The sequence below is a fragment of the Anas acuta genome, chromosome 2 (genome assembly GCF_963932015.1).
Source record: "Anas acuta chromosome 2, bAnaAcu1.1, whole genome shotgun sequence".
Classification (NCBI taxonomy): Eukaryota; Metazoa; Chordata; class Aves; order Anseriformes; family Anatidae; genus Anas; species Anas acuta.
The window spans coordinates 64,786,156-64,803,412 of NC_088980.1; the positions used below are offsets into that span (position 1 = coordinate 64,786,156).

The following is a 17,257-nucleotide window of genomic DNA, read 5'->3' on the forward strand; positions in this document are numbered from 1 at the left end:
GACATAACTGCACTGCAGCTACTTTCAAAACAGGATTTAGGAGGAACCTGTAATATCTGCTCCAGAGGAATTGAAGTACATCTAAAACATCCAGCCAAAACATAAGTTTATTTGAGGATAAAGAATAAAAGCATCACATTACCATTTTTAGTTTTTCTGTGCTTAGTTTCTGGTTAATGGGTATTATTAACTGCAGTTTTCAACTACTTTTAGGTTGATGCAAAAGGGAATGCACTTTGCTAATATAAGAAATAGCTAGAAGAACTAAGTCATGTTTAAAACTACATCACACTGTTATTCTAGGCCATCAGCACCTGCCACCTGTTACATTAAAAGAGGCAAAACAGCCTGACCTAAAGTAACCATAAACCATGGGTGGAGGCAGGAGAGAGGGGGTGTTAAACCAAACTCCATCTGCAATTTCCATCATGGAAAGCATGACTCAACACTTAAAGGGAATAGAGGGAAGGAGGTAACAAGGCCACCATGAAGCGGTTCATGAAGGCCACCTTAGAAGTAGTTCAGAATGCAGCAGACTGTCTTCCCTAACACTCTTCGTTCCCTGTTCTTACTCCTACCACCAAAGTAGAATTGCACAGTGAAAAACATTCACTTAAGAGGATACTGGTGGGAGAGATGGGGCACTATAAAATAGTGCAAGCAAATACAAAGCTCATTTGATAGTAGAGGTGGCACATTGCACATATACTTTTTCGGGAGAAGGAAAAATGAAGGAGAACCTATCATCTTTGCTTCTGTATACCTAACCCTCCCTAACCCTCCCTCAGGTGTTTACCTTGAAAGTGTCCTTTGCAGTCACCTATGGTCTTACAAGTCCTGTAAGATCCAAAGATCATTTGGATGGCAAAAGCCAGCCTAGTAAATATAAGCTTTCACCACTTTCTTAGAGCAGTCTAAAATCTCTTCTGCTGCCCTGTCCTCAACTCCTTAATACCAGGAGAATTAGTCATCATTCTTACCATGCCAAGCGCTAAGTAATACCTGTTCTTGGCTATCTAATACCCCTTCTGTTTTGCTTGTTTGTTGACTGGAATGCATTGTGTTCTTTTAAATTAGCTTTGTTAGGAGGATTTTAAACATAGAACTAAGCATTTTCTTCACTATAACCAGACTGTACAGAGTAAGTAAGATCATGATGCATGGCACAATGGACTCGAGTCAAAACGTAAAACAAGCTGCTGAGTGAAGACTACAGAGAGGGGAAGCAGGTTAACTTAGCTCTGCTTCTTTACTATTCTGCTGCCTGTGTACTCCTTGATCATGAGCTAGCCCCACTGGTAGCAGATGTTAGCAGAGCCCCGCTCACCAAGAACTGGTAAAAGAGATTACTTCTCAAAAGCATATCGTGAGAACTAATTAAGTCTAGTTTGCAGATGTCAATGTATTACTTGAGATCTTCTCTTGCATCACTTAAGCAATAAGGATGGGGGCATGTGGGGGAGTTATGCTGGCTCTGAAAAACTGGGAAAAAAAATCTTTTTTTAAATGACATTCTAATTATGAGAAGTTCAAATCTAGCCAGAAGGCTTTGTTCAAACAGTGACAGTTGCACGTGATGCTATGCATGTAGGTGTCACAGTTCACACCAACAGAGCATAACGCTACTAGGAACGTGACTTCAGAAAATTATAGCTTTGAAATGCAAATCCCTAACCAAGGTTGCTTCTGCAAACATAACCTTTAAGAACTGGCAGAAAGCATTTTTCTTCTTTATAAGTAGTGACTGTTATTACAAACTGTGCTATTTAAAATCTTCTATGAAAAATAAAATCAAACAGGTTCTGAATTTGTAACTTTACTGCCTTATAATTACATAAGAGATGCTGATATAGGGTAACATTGTAATCCATCTTTCCTGTTTTTTTTAAAGTACTTGGAAACATGTAGAGAAGCTTAAGAAGTTTTTCAGATTGTCCCAACATAGCGAAGAAATTCGCTATGCTTCTAACATAGCTTTTCTAGCTTTGAAAGAAGTCTGCTTTGAGTGGCAGTTTATCAGACTCCTTTTGACACTCTTAGTAATTGATATTCCCACTACTTTTTTTTGTTCCCCACAATCCCAATTGCTGAAAACAAAACATTGTTAGAACCACTACAGGAACCACTACTACCACTACCTATTCCTGACTGTACACCTTTAAAAATATGCTGGACCTGGATAGATTTAACCTGGCAGGTACAGCATTTTCATGGTTAAGTGCCCCTATTTTAGTTTAATAAGACTACCATGGAGAAGTCTTCCATGGTAGTGTTTTGCAAATGGAAGGCTTCCCTTCCTCAAGGGAGGATCAACACAGGAGAGCTAACCCAGTTAAAAAAAAAAAAAATATTTAACATGAGCATCTCATAGAACACAGCTGCCCAAAGTTCTGCCACTTCATGATTCTTTTTTTTTCTTTCCATACTGAACTAGAGATACAGTCTCTGTCAAGTGTACTGGGATTTCTGCTATAGGCTTTGGTGCCTTCTGCAGCATCTAACACTGGATATGCAGGGGCATTACCAGAAGAAAAACAATTAACTCATAGGTGCCTCAGTATATAGAGTGACAAGAGTAACTTGCCACTTCACTTTATTGTCTGTGTTCGATACCTAACCACTAGGAGCCAGACAAAATTGCTTTGCAAACAAGAATTTCCATGAACCCCCCTTTCCCCCAGCCTACAAAAACTCTGTCAGTTGTAGCAGCTCATGAACTTTGCTGGAAAGGAAGCTGCAGGCTGTCCCTCAAAGATGTTCTGTAGGTGCCCTTAGGGCATCACCAATGTTATGTTTCCAAGAGAAAAGAGACTGGGCATTGGGCAGCTCTAACAGAACACCTATAGCACAAAAGGATACAAATCCAAATGTTGTCATTTCCCCAGGGCCAAACAGGGGGCGCACATTTCCCCTGTCTCCTAGTCAGGGTAGCTGGTTGCGTCCCTCACCACCTGTGGCACGGCACAATCTGACTTGAAGCCAAGTACCCCCTCCTAAGAGAAGGTAGCACCACAATGCTGGGATTGTAACCTGCTCCCTCTACAAAGCTATGAAGCCTTTCTTCTGTTCAGCTGCAGCGGAGTCATGCAACTGGTTTGATCTGGAAAGCCTTCAGGCTTACCATAGCCTCAGAGGGCCTCCTGTTTCCAGTAGAGTTCACACTGGCCAAGCACATGAAAAGCAAACTTGATGGTGGGTGACTTTCAGCTGTGCAGTGTGACACCAACCTCCACCTTCCTCTGGCACTCACACCTGCTCCATATAATTCACATCATGCTCCTAAAACGAATTCTGAAAGTACTTTGACACAAGTTCATCAAGGTCTTACTCAGCGAGAGGCATATCATTTACTCACAATGAACCTGCCAAGAGACCAGTCTGCTTAATACAATGGGCTGCAGTTTTGCACCAGTGGGTTTCACCTGAGAAACAAACAGGTGTAACAAATCACGTACAATGTGTCCACCACATCAAACACAGACACCTCCTGAATATTAAAAAGGCCTTGGGAACTTTATGATGTTTTCTATTTGTGTCTTGCTGAATGCAATAGGTTCATGTACACAGCATGTGGTTGTACTTTGGCCAAAAAAAAAAAAAAAAGAGAGAGAGAAAGAGAAAGACTGCAGATTGATCTTTCTTCCACTGCAGTCAACAGGAGTTTTGCTGTGCAAAACTGATACAGAGAAGTTTCCTTCCTCCCACATTAGCTGCTTAAATACAGCAGGTCAGTTTGGATACGGAGGGGAAGGAAGACTGGCCAAAATAGAGAGAAGGTATTAAAATGCAGTCATTTCAGGTGTATCAACCCAACATTAACTTACAACCAATAGCAAAGCAGGATGATAGGAGTCTGCCCTGTATGTTCTGTGAATGTAGAATAAAACAAATACATACACATACCCTGTGAGCAATAAATTAGGAATCATACCATGATTATGATTCTCTTCCTAGATTTGCATCATAGATTACCTCTAGACTTGTAACTTGTTTCCCCTCCTAAAAGATGCTTTCCTAATTCAATTAGCAGAAGTTGTTCATTGCATTATCACACCTAGTGTACAATTAAGAACTATTTCAGGTTATTTATATCCAAAAAGGCTCAAATTAAAACAAACATCTCAACCGTGGAGTTCTTAGCTTTCAAGCTTCTGCCATTTCTTTAATGAACAGATTGTGATTTCTTGGGTGAAGGAAGAGAAATACAAACTTCTTTCCCACACTCCATTCCTTAAATGCTTGTTGACTCTTTTTGCCACTTTTCTGCCTTTCTTCTCACATGCTCTTTATATCTCAGTCCAATACCTTTGCTCACTGAACTTAAGCACCTCTCCATGAATTCCAAGTCCCGCTTTCCTTCTGATCTTCCCCAGCAGCTTCCAATCTCACATTTCAACGGGGTGCTCGCAGCACAGAAAGCGACCCATGTCCCAGGCTGCATCAAAAGCAGTGTGGTTAGCAGGGCAAGGGAGGTGATTCTCCCCCTCTGCTCTGCTCTCATGAGACCCCACCTGGAGCCTTGCTTTCAGCTCTGGGACCTCCAGCACAGAGACAAGGAGCTGTTAGAGCAAGTCCAGAGAAGGGCCACAAGGATGATCAGGGTGACCAAGGACAGGCTGAGGGATTTGGGGTTGCTCAACATGGAGAAGAGAAGGCCCCAGGGAGACCTTAAAGTGGCTTTCCAGTACCTAAAAGGGGTCTACAGGAAAGCTGGGGAGGGACCCTTTGTCAGGGAGCGCAGTGATAGGACAAGGAAGTATGGCTCTACACTGAAAGAGAGCAGATATAGATTAGATATTAGAGAGAAATTCTTCACTCAGAGGGTGGTGAGGCGCTGGAACAGGTTGCCTGGGGAAGCCATGGATGCCTCATCCCTAGAAGTGTTCAAGGCCAGGCTAGATGGGTCTTTGAGCAGCATGGGCTGGTTGGAGGTGTCCCTGCCTGTGGAAGGGGGTTGGAAATGGATGGTCTCTAAGGTTCCTTCCAAACCAAGCCATGCGGCAATTCTATGATTTTCTCCTCATGAAAGCAAAATTCTCTTTTGCCTCTACCTCCCCTGCATTCACAGTGTCTCAGCACTTCTGGCTGGCATTTTTCTAAATAAATGAGTATTTTTCTAAAACTAGGCATGAGGCTTGTGAACCCCAGGGGTAATGTTAGGGCAAAAAATGGATCTGATTAAATATCTTATCATTTCTCAACAGGCCTGGCAAAACACAGATGACAGAATCAGGGTACTTACTGAGAAAGATAGAACATTTGGGGATAGACTCTGCAGTAACCGGTGCTGTTTATTAACCCTGCCTATAATTACACAAGTCAATCAGAAACAAATTAGCTGTGCCTAGGCAGTGTCCCACTGACATACAGGAGCACACACAGCCACTGAAACAAGTCCTTTCTCTTTGACAAGCATTCCGTAATGGGTTTGCTACACCTGAAGCAAAGCTTTATTTCAACACTTATTTCAAAAAAGCAGCAACTAGGACAACATGCCCCAGTGATCTGTGTAACTGAGTTCATGATACATGTATATCACAATGTTTACTAAGGAAAGCAGCAGATGGTAGTTACTATTGTTTTGGGTTTTGTGTGTTTTATTGTTTTTTTTTTTTTTTTTTTTTTTTTTTTTGAACAAGGCCATGTATGTATATCATGATTATACTCAGGGTATTCCTGTTGAAAACATCACTTTAATTCAGTAGAGGATATTAAAGTTTGTTTACAAAACATACACTCCATGCAAGGAGCAGCAGATGGAGTTAACAAGCTCACCTGCTGTTTTACTTATAAACATTCTTGTAAGAGGCTGTGTGTTTTAAATGCATATGAGACATGATTAGTAATCGTTTCCTGGGGAGGGGACGTAAACACTCTGAGGAAGGTGGCATAGCTCTGGGAGAGGGTAAAACTCCAAGGCAGAAATAAAGGCAGCCCTATCTCCATCCTTTACTGGATGCGGGGGGAAACTTAGTTACAAGAGATGAGGAAAAGGCGGAGGTGCTCAATGCCTTCTTTGCCTCAGTCTTTAGCGGCAATACCGGTTGTTCTCTGGATACCCAGAACCCTGAGCTGGTGGAAGGGGATGGGGAGCAGGATGTGGCCCTCACCATCCATGAAGAACTGGTTGGTGACCTGCTACTGCACTTTGTTGTGCACAAGTCGATGGGGCCGGATGGGATCCACCCAAGGGTACTGAGAGAACTGGCAGAGGAGCTGGCCAAGCCCCTATCCATCATTTATCAGCAGTCCTGGCTATCGGGGGAGGTCCCAGTTGACTGGCGGCTAGCAAACGTGACACCCATCTACAAGAAGGGCCGGAGGGCAGACCCGGGAAACTACAGGCCTGTCAGTTTGACCTCAGTACCAGGGAAGCTCATGGAGCAGATCCTCTTGGGAGTCATCATGCGGCACTTGTAGGGCAAGCAGGCGATCAGGCCCAGTCAGCATGGGTTTCTGGAAGGCAGATCCTGCTTGACGAACCTGATCTCCTTCTATGACAGAGTGACGCGCTGGGTGGACGAGGGAAAGGCTGTGGATGTGGTCTACCTTGACTTCAGCAAGGCTTTTGACACCGTTTCCCACAGCATTCTCCTCAAGAAACTGGCTGCTCTTGACTTGGACTGGTGCACGCTTCGTTGGGTTAGAAACTGGCTGGATAGCCGGGCCCAAAGAGTCGTGGTAAATGGAGTCAAGTCCAGTTGGAGGCCAGTCACTAGTGGCGTCCCCCAGGGCTCGGTGCTGGGGCCGGTCCTCTTTAATATCTTCATCAATGATCTGGACGAGGGCATTGAGTGCACCCTCAGTAAGTTTGCAGATGACACCAAGCTATGCGCATGTGTCGATCTGCTCGAGGGTAGGAAAGCTCTGCAGGAGGATCTGGATAGGCTGCACCGATGGGCTGAGGTCAACTGCATGAAGTTCAACTGTTGAGGGATTTCTTGAAACAGCAAAAATCCCATGGCTTGCTGTAGCTGAGCAAACCAAGCTACCAGGGCAACTATGAGAAGTTCCCATGACAGTGTTCCCACATCGCCCAATTGAGGAATTCAGAAAAATATGGTTACCAGTAGCTGGCTTCAAGGACAAGGTCTATGTGACTGCTAATCACAAGGGGTTGTTTTCTTGCAGGTGGGGTTGTTTTCTTATAGTTGTTTGTCTGAGTGCTTTTGACCAATAACCTTGTGTGAAACACTGTCCACCCCTGTTAAGTTCTCTATAAAAGTTAGGCTATTCGGGCAATAAAATGGAGCATGATCTGACTCTACTGGTGTCTGTTGTGCTTTCGGCTGTGCTTCCTGCAACATTCAACATGGCCAAGTGCCGGGTCCTGCACCTGGGGCACAATAACCCCAAGCAGAGCTACAGGCTGGGAGATGAGTGGTTGGAGAGCTGCCAGGCAGAGAAGGACCTGGGAGTGATGGTGGACAGTCGGCTGAATATGAGCCAGCAGTGTGCTCAGGTGGCCAAGAAGGCCAACAGCATCCTGGCTTGTATCAGAAACAGTGTGACCAGCAGGGCTAGGGAGGTGATCGTCCCCCTGTACTCGGCTCTGGTGAGGCCGCACCTCGAGTACTGTGTTCAGTTTTGGGCCCCTCGCTACAAGAAGGACATTGAGGTGCTTGAGCGAGTCCAGAGAAGGGCGAGGAAGCCAGTGAGGGGCCTGGAGAACAAGTCCTACAAGGAGCGGCTGAGGGAGCTCAGCTTGTTCAGCCTGGAGAAAAGGAGGCTCAGGGGCGACCTTATTGCTCTTTACAGATACCTTAAAGGAGGCTGTAGTGAGGTGGGGGTTGGCATGTTCTCCCACGTGCCTGGTGACAGGACGAGGGGGAATGGGCTTAAGCTGCGCCAGGGGAGATTTAGGTTAGATGTTAGGAAGAACTTCTTTACTGAAAGGGTTGTTAGACATTGGAACAGGCTGCCCAGGGAAGTGGTGGAGTCACCATCCCTGGAGGTCTTTAAAAGACGTTTAGATGTAGAGCTTAGGGATATGGTTTAGTGGGAACTGTTAGCGTTAGGTCAGAGGTTGGACTCGATGATCTTGAGGTCTCTTCCAACCTACAAATTCTGTGATTCTGTGATTCCGTGTGATAGACACTGGAAGCAGATCTCAAGTGCCCACAAAAGAAATTTTGAGTGTGTGTTTGGACATTCAAAAGAACAGATTCCTTGCAGGGAATTAACAGTCTCCAGCTTGAAATTGCACTGGGCTGAAACTACACAATTTACCACATGCTTGTTCTGTCCCTTCAGGATACAGCAATGTCTGAAGGACATTCCTTAGGAGGTCCAACATTCTGAAGGACATTCCTTAGGAGGTCCAATGAGAAATGCAAAAGCCACCCTTCTAGGAGCTAAGTGTAGTCTTAAGCAAATTTTCAAGGATTTAACACCATTGTCCTGGTGACCGTAAGTTTCATCAGCTGCTTTCAGTGACTGTATTTCTACATACATGCAAGAATGGCACAAGTTCACAGTAATGATTTGTAGCACTGGTCAAAGTGATATAGACAAACAGTGGGGAAAAACATATTAAACAATACCAGTTTGAGAAATATTTGAAGAAGATAGTGGTAAAGTTAATTAGCATCACCCTTTAGGTGGCAAAAAGTTCAGGGAGTGTGTTTTCTATCTTGAATACTTGGGATACAGTTCCCATTCCGGTCTGGGCTATATGTTCAACACAGATCAGAATTTCCTGCCCTGAAATTACGGAAAATAATTCAGAAGGATAATATTCTCTGCTTCATGTTTTCTATTTGTCTTTAAGAAACACAGATTTAACACACTAGCATGATACTTCATTTATGAAGAACATCCTAGTCTGATGCAACACCTGCTATGGACAGGCAAAAAGGAATGTTTCCTTTCCATTAAGCACTGGCAATAGCAACAGCCTGCTTGCTTTGCTATGGAACAGTGCTGCCTGCAACATGTTTTTCTCAGTTAAAAGTATTTGGAGCTTGGCCTTTAGAGTGTGTTTGTGTACATGTAATGGTCCCAAACACTGGAGCTGAATTAATACAAGCTTTTGTGAAGGCTCAATAAGCTGCCTTTGTTCCTTTCTGAATTCACCAAATACTAACTTTACATAAATAAATGTATAAATAAACCTTAACACCCTGGCATAAGACCTGAGGCCTAGGATGACGATATAACCACCCCACAGAGTCAGGCTTTCTAGTGTGCAAGTGCGTGTACCTTCATAATTATGCAATTGATTACTTTAAGCCAGGAAGACTTGTAACAGTGTGTACTTCAGGGCAGATTCCAGTTAGCTGCTTAGGGCATTCTCCACAGAAGGGAGAGAGAGCAATTGAAGCGTCCTTGGGCAGTAAAGAGATGTGAACGTCAATAAATAGATGTGATCTTCCCTTTGGAAAATGAGGGAATGAGAAGCAGCCACCACTGTTTTATGAAGAGCTCTGACATCATACAGATGCTTGTATCACAACCCACAGGTGAGAAATCAAAAAGAGGCGGAGGAATTTGTGACTCCTGAAAATAGCACATTGCTGAGGATGAGAGTTAGATTTTCATGTCCCCTACGACAGCAGAAAGGTTTTAAGGATCTGCATTTAGACAGAAACATCTGAAGCATGCATTAGGTTCCTGAATCTTTTTGGAAGAGTCCTCTGTCCATCACCTTATTCATACCAATTTCCCCAGGGTAGCAGATGCTTGCTAAGTCAGGGTCTGAAAGAAATCCAAAACATTATGATTTCCTTAATTTGATTTTTACAGAACAAAGATGGAGAACATCTGTACCACTTTAATAAAAGTTTGTTTTATTTTAATAAGAAGCAGCTCTACATTGAGCAGCACTCTGTGCTCCATTCAGTGAACTTCTATTTTTCAGACATTTAATTGCTTGAAAGAAAAAGGAAAAAAAAAAAGAAAGCTTTACTCTGATGGAGTAAACCCAGTCAAAGGCTGTGCTGTGCTCACTGGGATTGCTTGTAAGCAGCTAGAGGATACAAGCATACAACAGGAGCAGTGTCTTTGCTAGCAGAATTTTAAACCCAGACAGGCAAAACACTGCATGCTGGGCTACTCTCTGATACTAGAATAAGATACAAGGACTTTTAATATTGTTTTTAGGGGAAAAAAGTAACAGTGGGAGTTGACAGAGAACAGACTGGCTGCCCAAGCACTTCAGAAGCAAAGAAGAAAACCAGAAATGGGAAAAACATCCAGCCTACCTCCAGCATAGCTAATTTCAGCTTTCATCAGAAACCAAGCATTTAGGTTCTTGATGTCTATACACCAGGTTATTGCTGCTTCATGCTAAGCTTTAGTGGCTTACCATGGCAGGAGGAGCAGGGAGTGAGGACAAAGGTGCCACCCTCACTGCAGACCTTGCTGTTTGGCGAGCATGGGGGTCTGCATGTGTTTACTCACCTGGCTTTTATTCCAAGACTGGCCACTGTCCATTCCTGGCAGGCACTGCCTTGGCGTTTTCCACTGGAGGACTTGGGGGAAGAGGTGATGGGTGGCAGTGACATTTAGGAACTTGAAAGTAACCAAAAAAAGAAAAAGGGAAAAAGGCTCACTCCATCTGAGTTCATATAACATATTTCTCAATTTATATAAATAGAAATAATAAAATCCAAGTACTTACAAGTGTAGTGCAATCAATTCACTGCTAAAAAATCAATTATTGTAGACTTCACCATATAAAAATAGCCAATGACATCAGTTCTGCTTTTCCTCAGCTCCAGAAAAAGCTGTGGGCTATGAGGGATATGCGTAGGTTTTGAGTTTAAGTTGAGTATCAAGGACTGTTGGGAATAAAACTGATACTAAGCCTGACTCATTCATCTGGGGAATAAAATTACTGCAGGGGAAGGCAGAAAAGAAAGAAGATGCAGCTTCTCTCTACCACCGTGCTTGATACACATCCATCTAGACTTTTTCTGCATTGCCAAATGGGGAGAGAGACACTGCACCTTCCTCTGGAGGAGACAATTCCTGTTTTCTCCCAGCTGACCTTTAAGAGGGCCCGGAGCAACTAAACAAGGATGAAGGAATCCATGCTCTGGGGCTAAACAGAGAGTACAGCTTTCCAGAGCACCCCAAGAGCCACAGGCTGCCAACACTACACCGACAGTAGCATTAGCTGCAAACATCCCATGTCAGCTTTTAATCTCTTCCTCTGCTCCTCTCTCACAGAGAGGAACGACTTGTGACCTTTGGGGAACTATTTTCTGCCATGTTCCTGAGCTTTGAGAGATTTGGATTGTCTTCTTTATCGACAGTTGCAGTAACTAGGAATGGGGACCAAGAAAAAATTCTGAAGTCTTAAAGTAACCAGATTGCAGGAGGTGTAGCTCTAATTTGTATTAAAAAAAAAAAAAAAAAGAACCTAGTCATTACATTGCATAGTTTGTAATGAAATTTTGATAACATATAGTGCAAATCTGTTTCATTAGTAAGGTGACAACAACAAGAAGAAGTCATCTTATTGAATCACTAATCTCCCTTCAACGGGGGACGGAGCGACGGGGCGACGAAGCTGGTGAGGGGCCTGGAGAACAAGTCCTACAAGGAGCGGCTGAGGGAGCTCAGCTTGTTCAGCCTGGAGAACAGGAGGCTCAGGGGCGATCTTATCGCTCTCTACAGGTACCTTAAAAGAGGCTGTAGTGAGGTGGCGGTTGGTCTATTCTCCCATGTGCCTGGTGACAGGACGAGGGGGAATGGGCTTAAGTTGCACCAGGGGAGATTTAGGTTAGATGTTAGGAAGAACTTCTTCACCGAAAGGGTTGTTAGACATTGGAACAGGCTGCCCAGGGAAGTGGTGGAGTCACCATCCCTGGAAGTCTTTAAAAGATGTTTAGATGTAGAGCTTAGGGATATGGTTTAGTGGGGACTGTTAGCGTTAGGTCAGAGGTTGGACTTGATGATCGTGAGGTCTCTTCCAACCTAGAAATTCTGTGATTCCATGATTCAAGTGACAGCTATGTGTTTTCATGGAAGACCACAGTCTGAGTACCAGTTAAGGTCGGAGTGTGTCCACATACAAGGTTTCGAACCATGTCATTAGAAAGCATGAGCAGGACATAACTGGTTTTGTTACCAGCAAAAGGTTTTGCTGTTACCAGCAAAAGGTTTCAAAATAACACATTTTTATCAGGACATAGGATAAGAATATTCATACAATAGGAGCTGTGGGAGAAAAAGAAAAATTGCTAAGGGAAAGAGTTTTCACAGTTTGCAGGTTGTTTTATCAAGGAAGTAACCATGAACAAAGTGATCTCAGTGTGCTTCCATTGCAGTTACCTTTCACGTGAAGTGCTTAGCTCAGGTCTTGTATGCCAAATAGTGTCTGTAGTTGGAGCGCTTCCATATGCACACCAGATGACACCTCATCTTTGTTCTTGGCTGTTATCAAGCCTCTGACCTGCCACAAGTTCCTCAGAGAAGCGAAGCTGCCACCTCAACACACTTTGCCAATTGGGTCAATATCATTTTATACCCTTTTTAAGTGGGGAAAAGGGAGGCTGCCTGAAGAAGTTCAGCCTGCCAGCCAGAAGCACAACCAAGAGCAGAACAAGGGTCTCATTAGCCCCAGTCACCTTCCAGTTTAAGTATGCAGATACTCTGTTTGGTTGGGGCAGGGAAGGGCATCATTCCAAATTAAAATCTGTGCTAAGAATTTAATTCTTTTAAAATCTAATTTTTTTCCCCCCTTATCAAGGATGCTTATGTAAGTTCATAAGAGAATGTTTGTTTAGATAAAAACACCCTGCCATAATTACCCCTTATGCCCATCACACAACAGTTAATGTTTAAATGGTCCCGCCACCCCTGTTATTGGGATTATGAGGACATAATTTCAACCACAAGCAAGTTTACACAGTCATACTGCTGAGCCCCATAACAGAATTGGCACAGGACCTTATGGAGACAGGAGGAGACACTGGGAGAGTCCCTTCATTCCCTAGTGAAAGGCTTTGTTGTGAGCTTACAGGGTGATGGGAGTACAACAGCATGCAACAGGGCTGTGGGGAAGAAGGCAGGAGCAGGGACAGGACAAATTACCACAACCTCAGCTGCAGAAAATAAAATCACCCAGGCGGTGCATCATGACCAGCCAGCAGCTTCTCTGGGGCAGTGTCCTCTAAGATGCCTGTCACTGAGGAAGAGGGATAAAAGTGTGACCAGGCAAAATGCTAGAGAGGTGAAGGTCCCACAAATTTACTTGGTACTGTAACAGGTGCTACTTCATGTAATTTTCACCACATTATCCCAAGAGTTATCTATTTTAGTTTACTGTTTCCATCCGTTCCAGCCCAGACTCATGCCACAGAAAACAATTTGCCTGTCAAGCACCGGTTATACAAGTGGAAGAAGTCCACTGTCCTGCTCTAGCAGAAGTCCTGGGTTGGCCACAAGTCTTATAATGGTTTTAATGTGACTTTCCTGAGAAGCAGTATCAGGCAATACAACAGCTAGCTCAGCATTAGGTACATTATGTAGTTCCTTCCACTATAAGAATAGAAACAGTTTTTCTTGGAATGAAAAACAAGGTCCATGAGCCCCTCTCAATTAAGCACCATCAAAAGGAGCAAAATAAACTTGTTTTCCTAAGCCTTGGTGATGTAGCTGCATCACAGCTAGTTTACAGTGTAAAAACCTGTCTTTCACAACACAAAGTCCACCCTCCTCACAAGCAAGGGAGGAGAGCAGAAGTCTTATGGACTCCATAAATTTTGTGTACCCAGAACTACCTAAGCATTGTCAGAAAAAATAACAAGCAAAATCCTTCTCATCACAACCCAGCTGCAAGGGGTTAGCATGTTTGTCTGGCATCCAAATGAGTGGTCTTCTATATTCTGTTTGTTGCATGAAGTAGGAGACACACTGGTTTTACAGACACATTTCTCCAGTGATGAAGACTGGCTGTCCTGCCACGAAAAGTTGTTACCATCAGGAAAGAGACAACACTTCCTCCTCCAGAAGAGGGGTGCTATCCTAGCAACAAAATTCTGATACTCTTCCCTATGACCATTATCACATGACTCAGTAGTCTCAGCACCACTTGTCTAATTTCTGTCCTTACAGAGATTAATTATAATCTATCAGAGATTAGACTAATTATAAACTGTAGCACACCAACGCAAGCCGATTCAATAGTTGGATCTTAGCCAATTTAGAGTTCAAGGACTCCACCTTCAACCACTGCTTTTATTGATAGTTACAAAAAGCTACATCCATCAGAAGCTGAAACTTTAACCTCCTACTATGAAAGTAAAATCCACAGCATGGGAACACTTGCATTAACAATCATCAAACATTGGGGTAAGTACATACCAAAAGGGTGCAAAACAGCCCAAGGAAGAGATGCTCCTGCTTTTCTCTGATACTTTCTCTGCTCTCCAAACCCTGTAAGAGGGAGTTCTCTGGGTCTACAGCCTCACTTTCTCTCCACCTGGCTCCATTTTGGCTGGGGAAGGGCATGAACACAGCAGCCGGAGGCATCAGAAAGCTCTGGACAGAGTGAAGAGGTTAAACAAGGAGTGGTTGGACTTCTTACAGCTTGAAGCAATCCCTTTCTAGGGGCCTGAAACCAGGGTCTGTAAAACCAGGCCTCTTTTTGTAGGTCTTCCAGCCCAGAATACTTATTCTCTGTCTTGGTCACAGAGCGCAGGAGGGAAAGGATTTTGCTGCTGGATTAACAAGGAACCTTATTAAAGGTTCCTACTAAATTCCAAAACTTCTGTTGCAACTGGGACAAGTTTTTCCTTTAGGCCATCCTGGGGCCATGCAATTCATGACATCTGTGGATAACAGGCAACACAGCCTCATTGCCTGTGCTGCTGCAAGTAAAGTTGTACCTGTACCCTACTGCTTGCCCACAAAACCATGCCCCTCTCTTCAGTGCTTAGTGAGAGTTTTCTTTGAAAAGCCACGGGCATAATTTTTACTTGGTGGTTTCAAAAAGGCACGCTACATATTCCCCTGAAAAAACACAGAGTTCCTTATTTACTTTCTCAAAAATACCTGTCAACCATTAAAAGCTGTTTTGCAACAACCCAAGGTAAGGAAGCAGCATTTCCCTGTCCTTGAGAGCTTCAAAGTACAGCTCAGCCCAACTCAACACCAAGTACACTGAGTATCTTGCCCTTGCTGGAGGGGCTAATGATGCATGTGTTCCTCACAGGCCTCCTCCTGCTGCTCCACAAGATGGGGGCTGTCATAAACAAAGCACAGACGCAGCATGACAGAGCTTTGAGGTGTTCGTGAGGCAGTCTCACATTGAAGGCTACCCCAGGGGAGCTGAGGTGGCTGCACAGCACATGAGGTATGGGCAGCAATACATAGGGCTTCCAGGCCCCTCTCAGGAAAGCACCTTAAAAACCTGGGAGCAAACCACTGGATTCCAGCATTCAGTGCATCACCCAAGGACATTCCTGGGAGCATAACCTAGTGTATTTCTGTCATTTTGATACGAAAATTGGATTGTTATTGTTTTTGTTTGTTTGTTTGTTTTGTTTTGTTTCTGAGCCTCACACCTCCAAACTCCTATTTGCCCCTGTATCACTGAACTCGGGAGAGCAGCAAGTAATGCTGGGCTTTAGAACTATCTCAGAGGTCTTGACTGTGAGAGTCCACAAAATGCCAATCCAAAACAAAGCCAGCTAACAAAAAAAAAAAAGAAAAATCCCTGAGAACATTAAAGCAAGATAAAAAGAATAGCATTTGCCTGGCAAACTTGTGTCAAGTTGTGTATGAAGTCAAAAGCAGAGAGCAAAGACTCACTGTAAACAAAGCGAATGATTTGTCTCCTGGGGATTTGTCTCAGGGGCAGAGTTGAAAGAGCTGATTTCCTTCCCTGTGCGGTGGTGAATCTGTTGAACGACCTAGAAATAGAATAACTTTATATGTTATCAGAAATATCTTCTCTTTCATCTGCCTGTGTAACATGGAAGGTGCTGATAAGAATCCCTTTGTGTGAAATCTGATTTGGTTGGTGCTTTTGTGCAAGTAACTCAAAAGGGACAACAGCAGGAGGAGGAAATCAAAATCTCATGCACTTGCTTAGACTTGACCTAATAACTGCTACAATTCCACGGACTGCACACCACAAGCATGTTCTCCTACTGTTTGTAGCTTTGTCTGTGACCAGCTGAAAGATGATCTATTTAAGCAAGTTCTCCTTTCAGAATGATTTCCCTAAAATTTTTTTAACATGAATCCCTGAGCTGTGTATCCTTTGCAGCCATGTTACTAGGAATAGTCTGTATTCAAAATGCTAGCCAGACTGGTTAAGTTTGAATGGCCTGAGTAATCACGTGAAATAATATGAATAACTTCTATTTTTTTCAGTCTCAGCTGCACAGCAGAAACAAGTACTCATGAGCTTATAATTCATTATTTCTACATACTCTTTACACTATGTCTACAGAGATCTCTGCCATTACCAGGGAAAGGAGCAGTAGTGGCAGCAGAGTATGGAGCAGGAATAGCAGGGGTTAATAACTCCAGTATATGAAATGCATCTGAATCTTAAGTCTCTTTCCATGTGGAGAAGAAAAACTGTATCCGTTTAATTGATAAATCTCATCTGAGCAACATGTAATAACCAGTGGTATCAGCATTTGGTGGCATTTCATTACATGCTCAAATGCAAATCCATGCTAACAGGATATTATTTAGTTTACCAAGCTGAGGACTCTAGAACTGAGAAATGCTGAAAGCAAGATTACTTTATAGTTTGAGGGCACTCCTTTCACGCATGAAAACATAAATGCACATTCATGAGTTCTCCGAGGTTTATCAGAGGTATTTCACATGTTGCATCTGTCCTCCAACACACAAGGGCAGCAGTGGGAACAGCACTTCAGCGTCTGCTGGAAAAGCAATAAAGTTAATCTGAGTGGAGATAAAGCTAACACATAAAATAAATATTTTTTCATTATTATTTATTTCATGAAAATGTTCATGTGTGTTGTGACAAAATGCATTATCACATATTTTCTGGCATATGGTGACAACACATGCTCATGTGTGTTCAGGCATGTTGTGAAAAAACATGTTTTCAGGTGTGTTGTGACAAAACGTGAATAGATGTGTTCTCAGGCATTTGGTTACAACACCTGTTTATGATTTCAGGGCTTTGATGACAACGCACGTGTTCACATGTGTTGCAACAAGATGCATTTTCACATGTTTTCAGGTGTTTGGAGAAAACGCACCAGGCATGGACACCTCTGAACACCTGTGTTGTGACAATACACAATTTCACATGTTTTCA

The 17,257-nt window shown here is 43.3% G+C and overlaps 1 protein-coding gene across 14 annotated transcripts in view; it reads right to left on the reverse strand.

Moving 5' to 3' along the window:
* Positions 1-17,257, reverse strand: part of LOC137850495 (CLIP-associating protein 1-like) — a 182,595-nt gene that overhangs the window by 159,906 nt on the left and 5,432 nt on the right. For 2 of the 14 annotated variants that reach the window (XR_011092553.1, XR_011092557.1), the window contains 3 exons: positions 16,710-16,853; positions 15,763-15,863; positions 12,851-14,490 (listed from right to left, as the gene is read on the reverse strand). Coding sequence is in view for 3 of the 14 variants with exons in the window: in XM_068670534.1 (XP_068526635.1) it covers positions 12,111-12,165; positions 15,763-15,863 (156 nt within the window). In the remaining 11 variants the exon portion in view is untranslated. Of the gene's footprint in view, positions 1-9,771; positions 10,513-11,504; positions 12,166-12,279; positions 14,491-15,762; positions 15,864-16,709; positions 16,854-17,257 lie in introns of those variants that run through there. The other 12 variants (XR_011092560.1, XR_011092558.1, XR_011092559.1 and 9 more) reach the window with 12 other exon arrangements.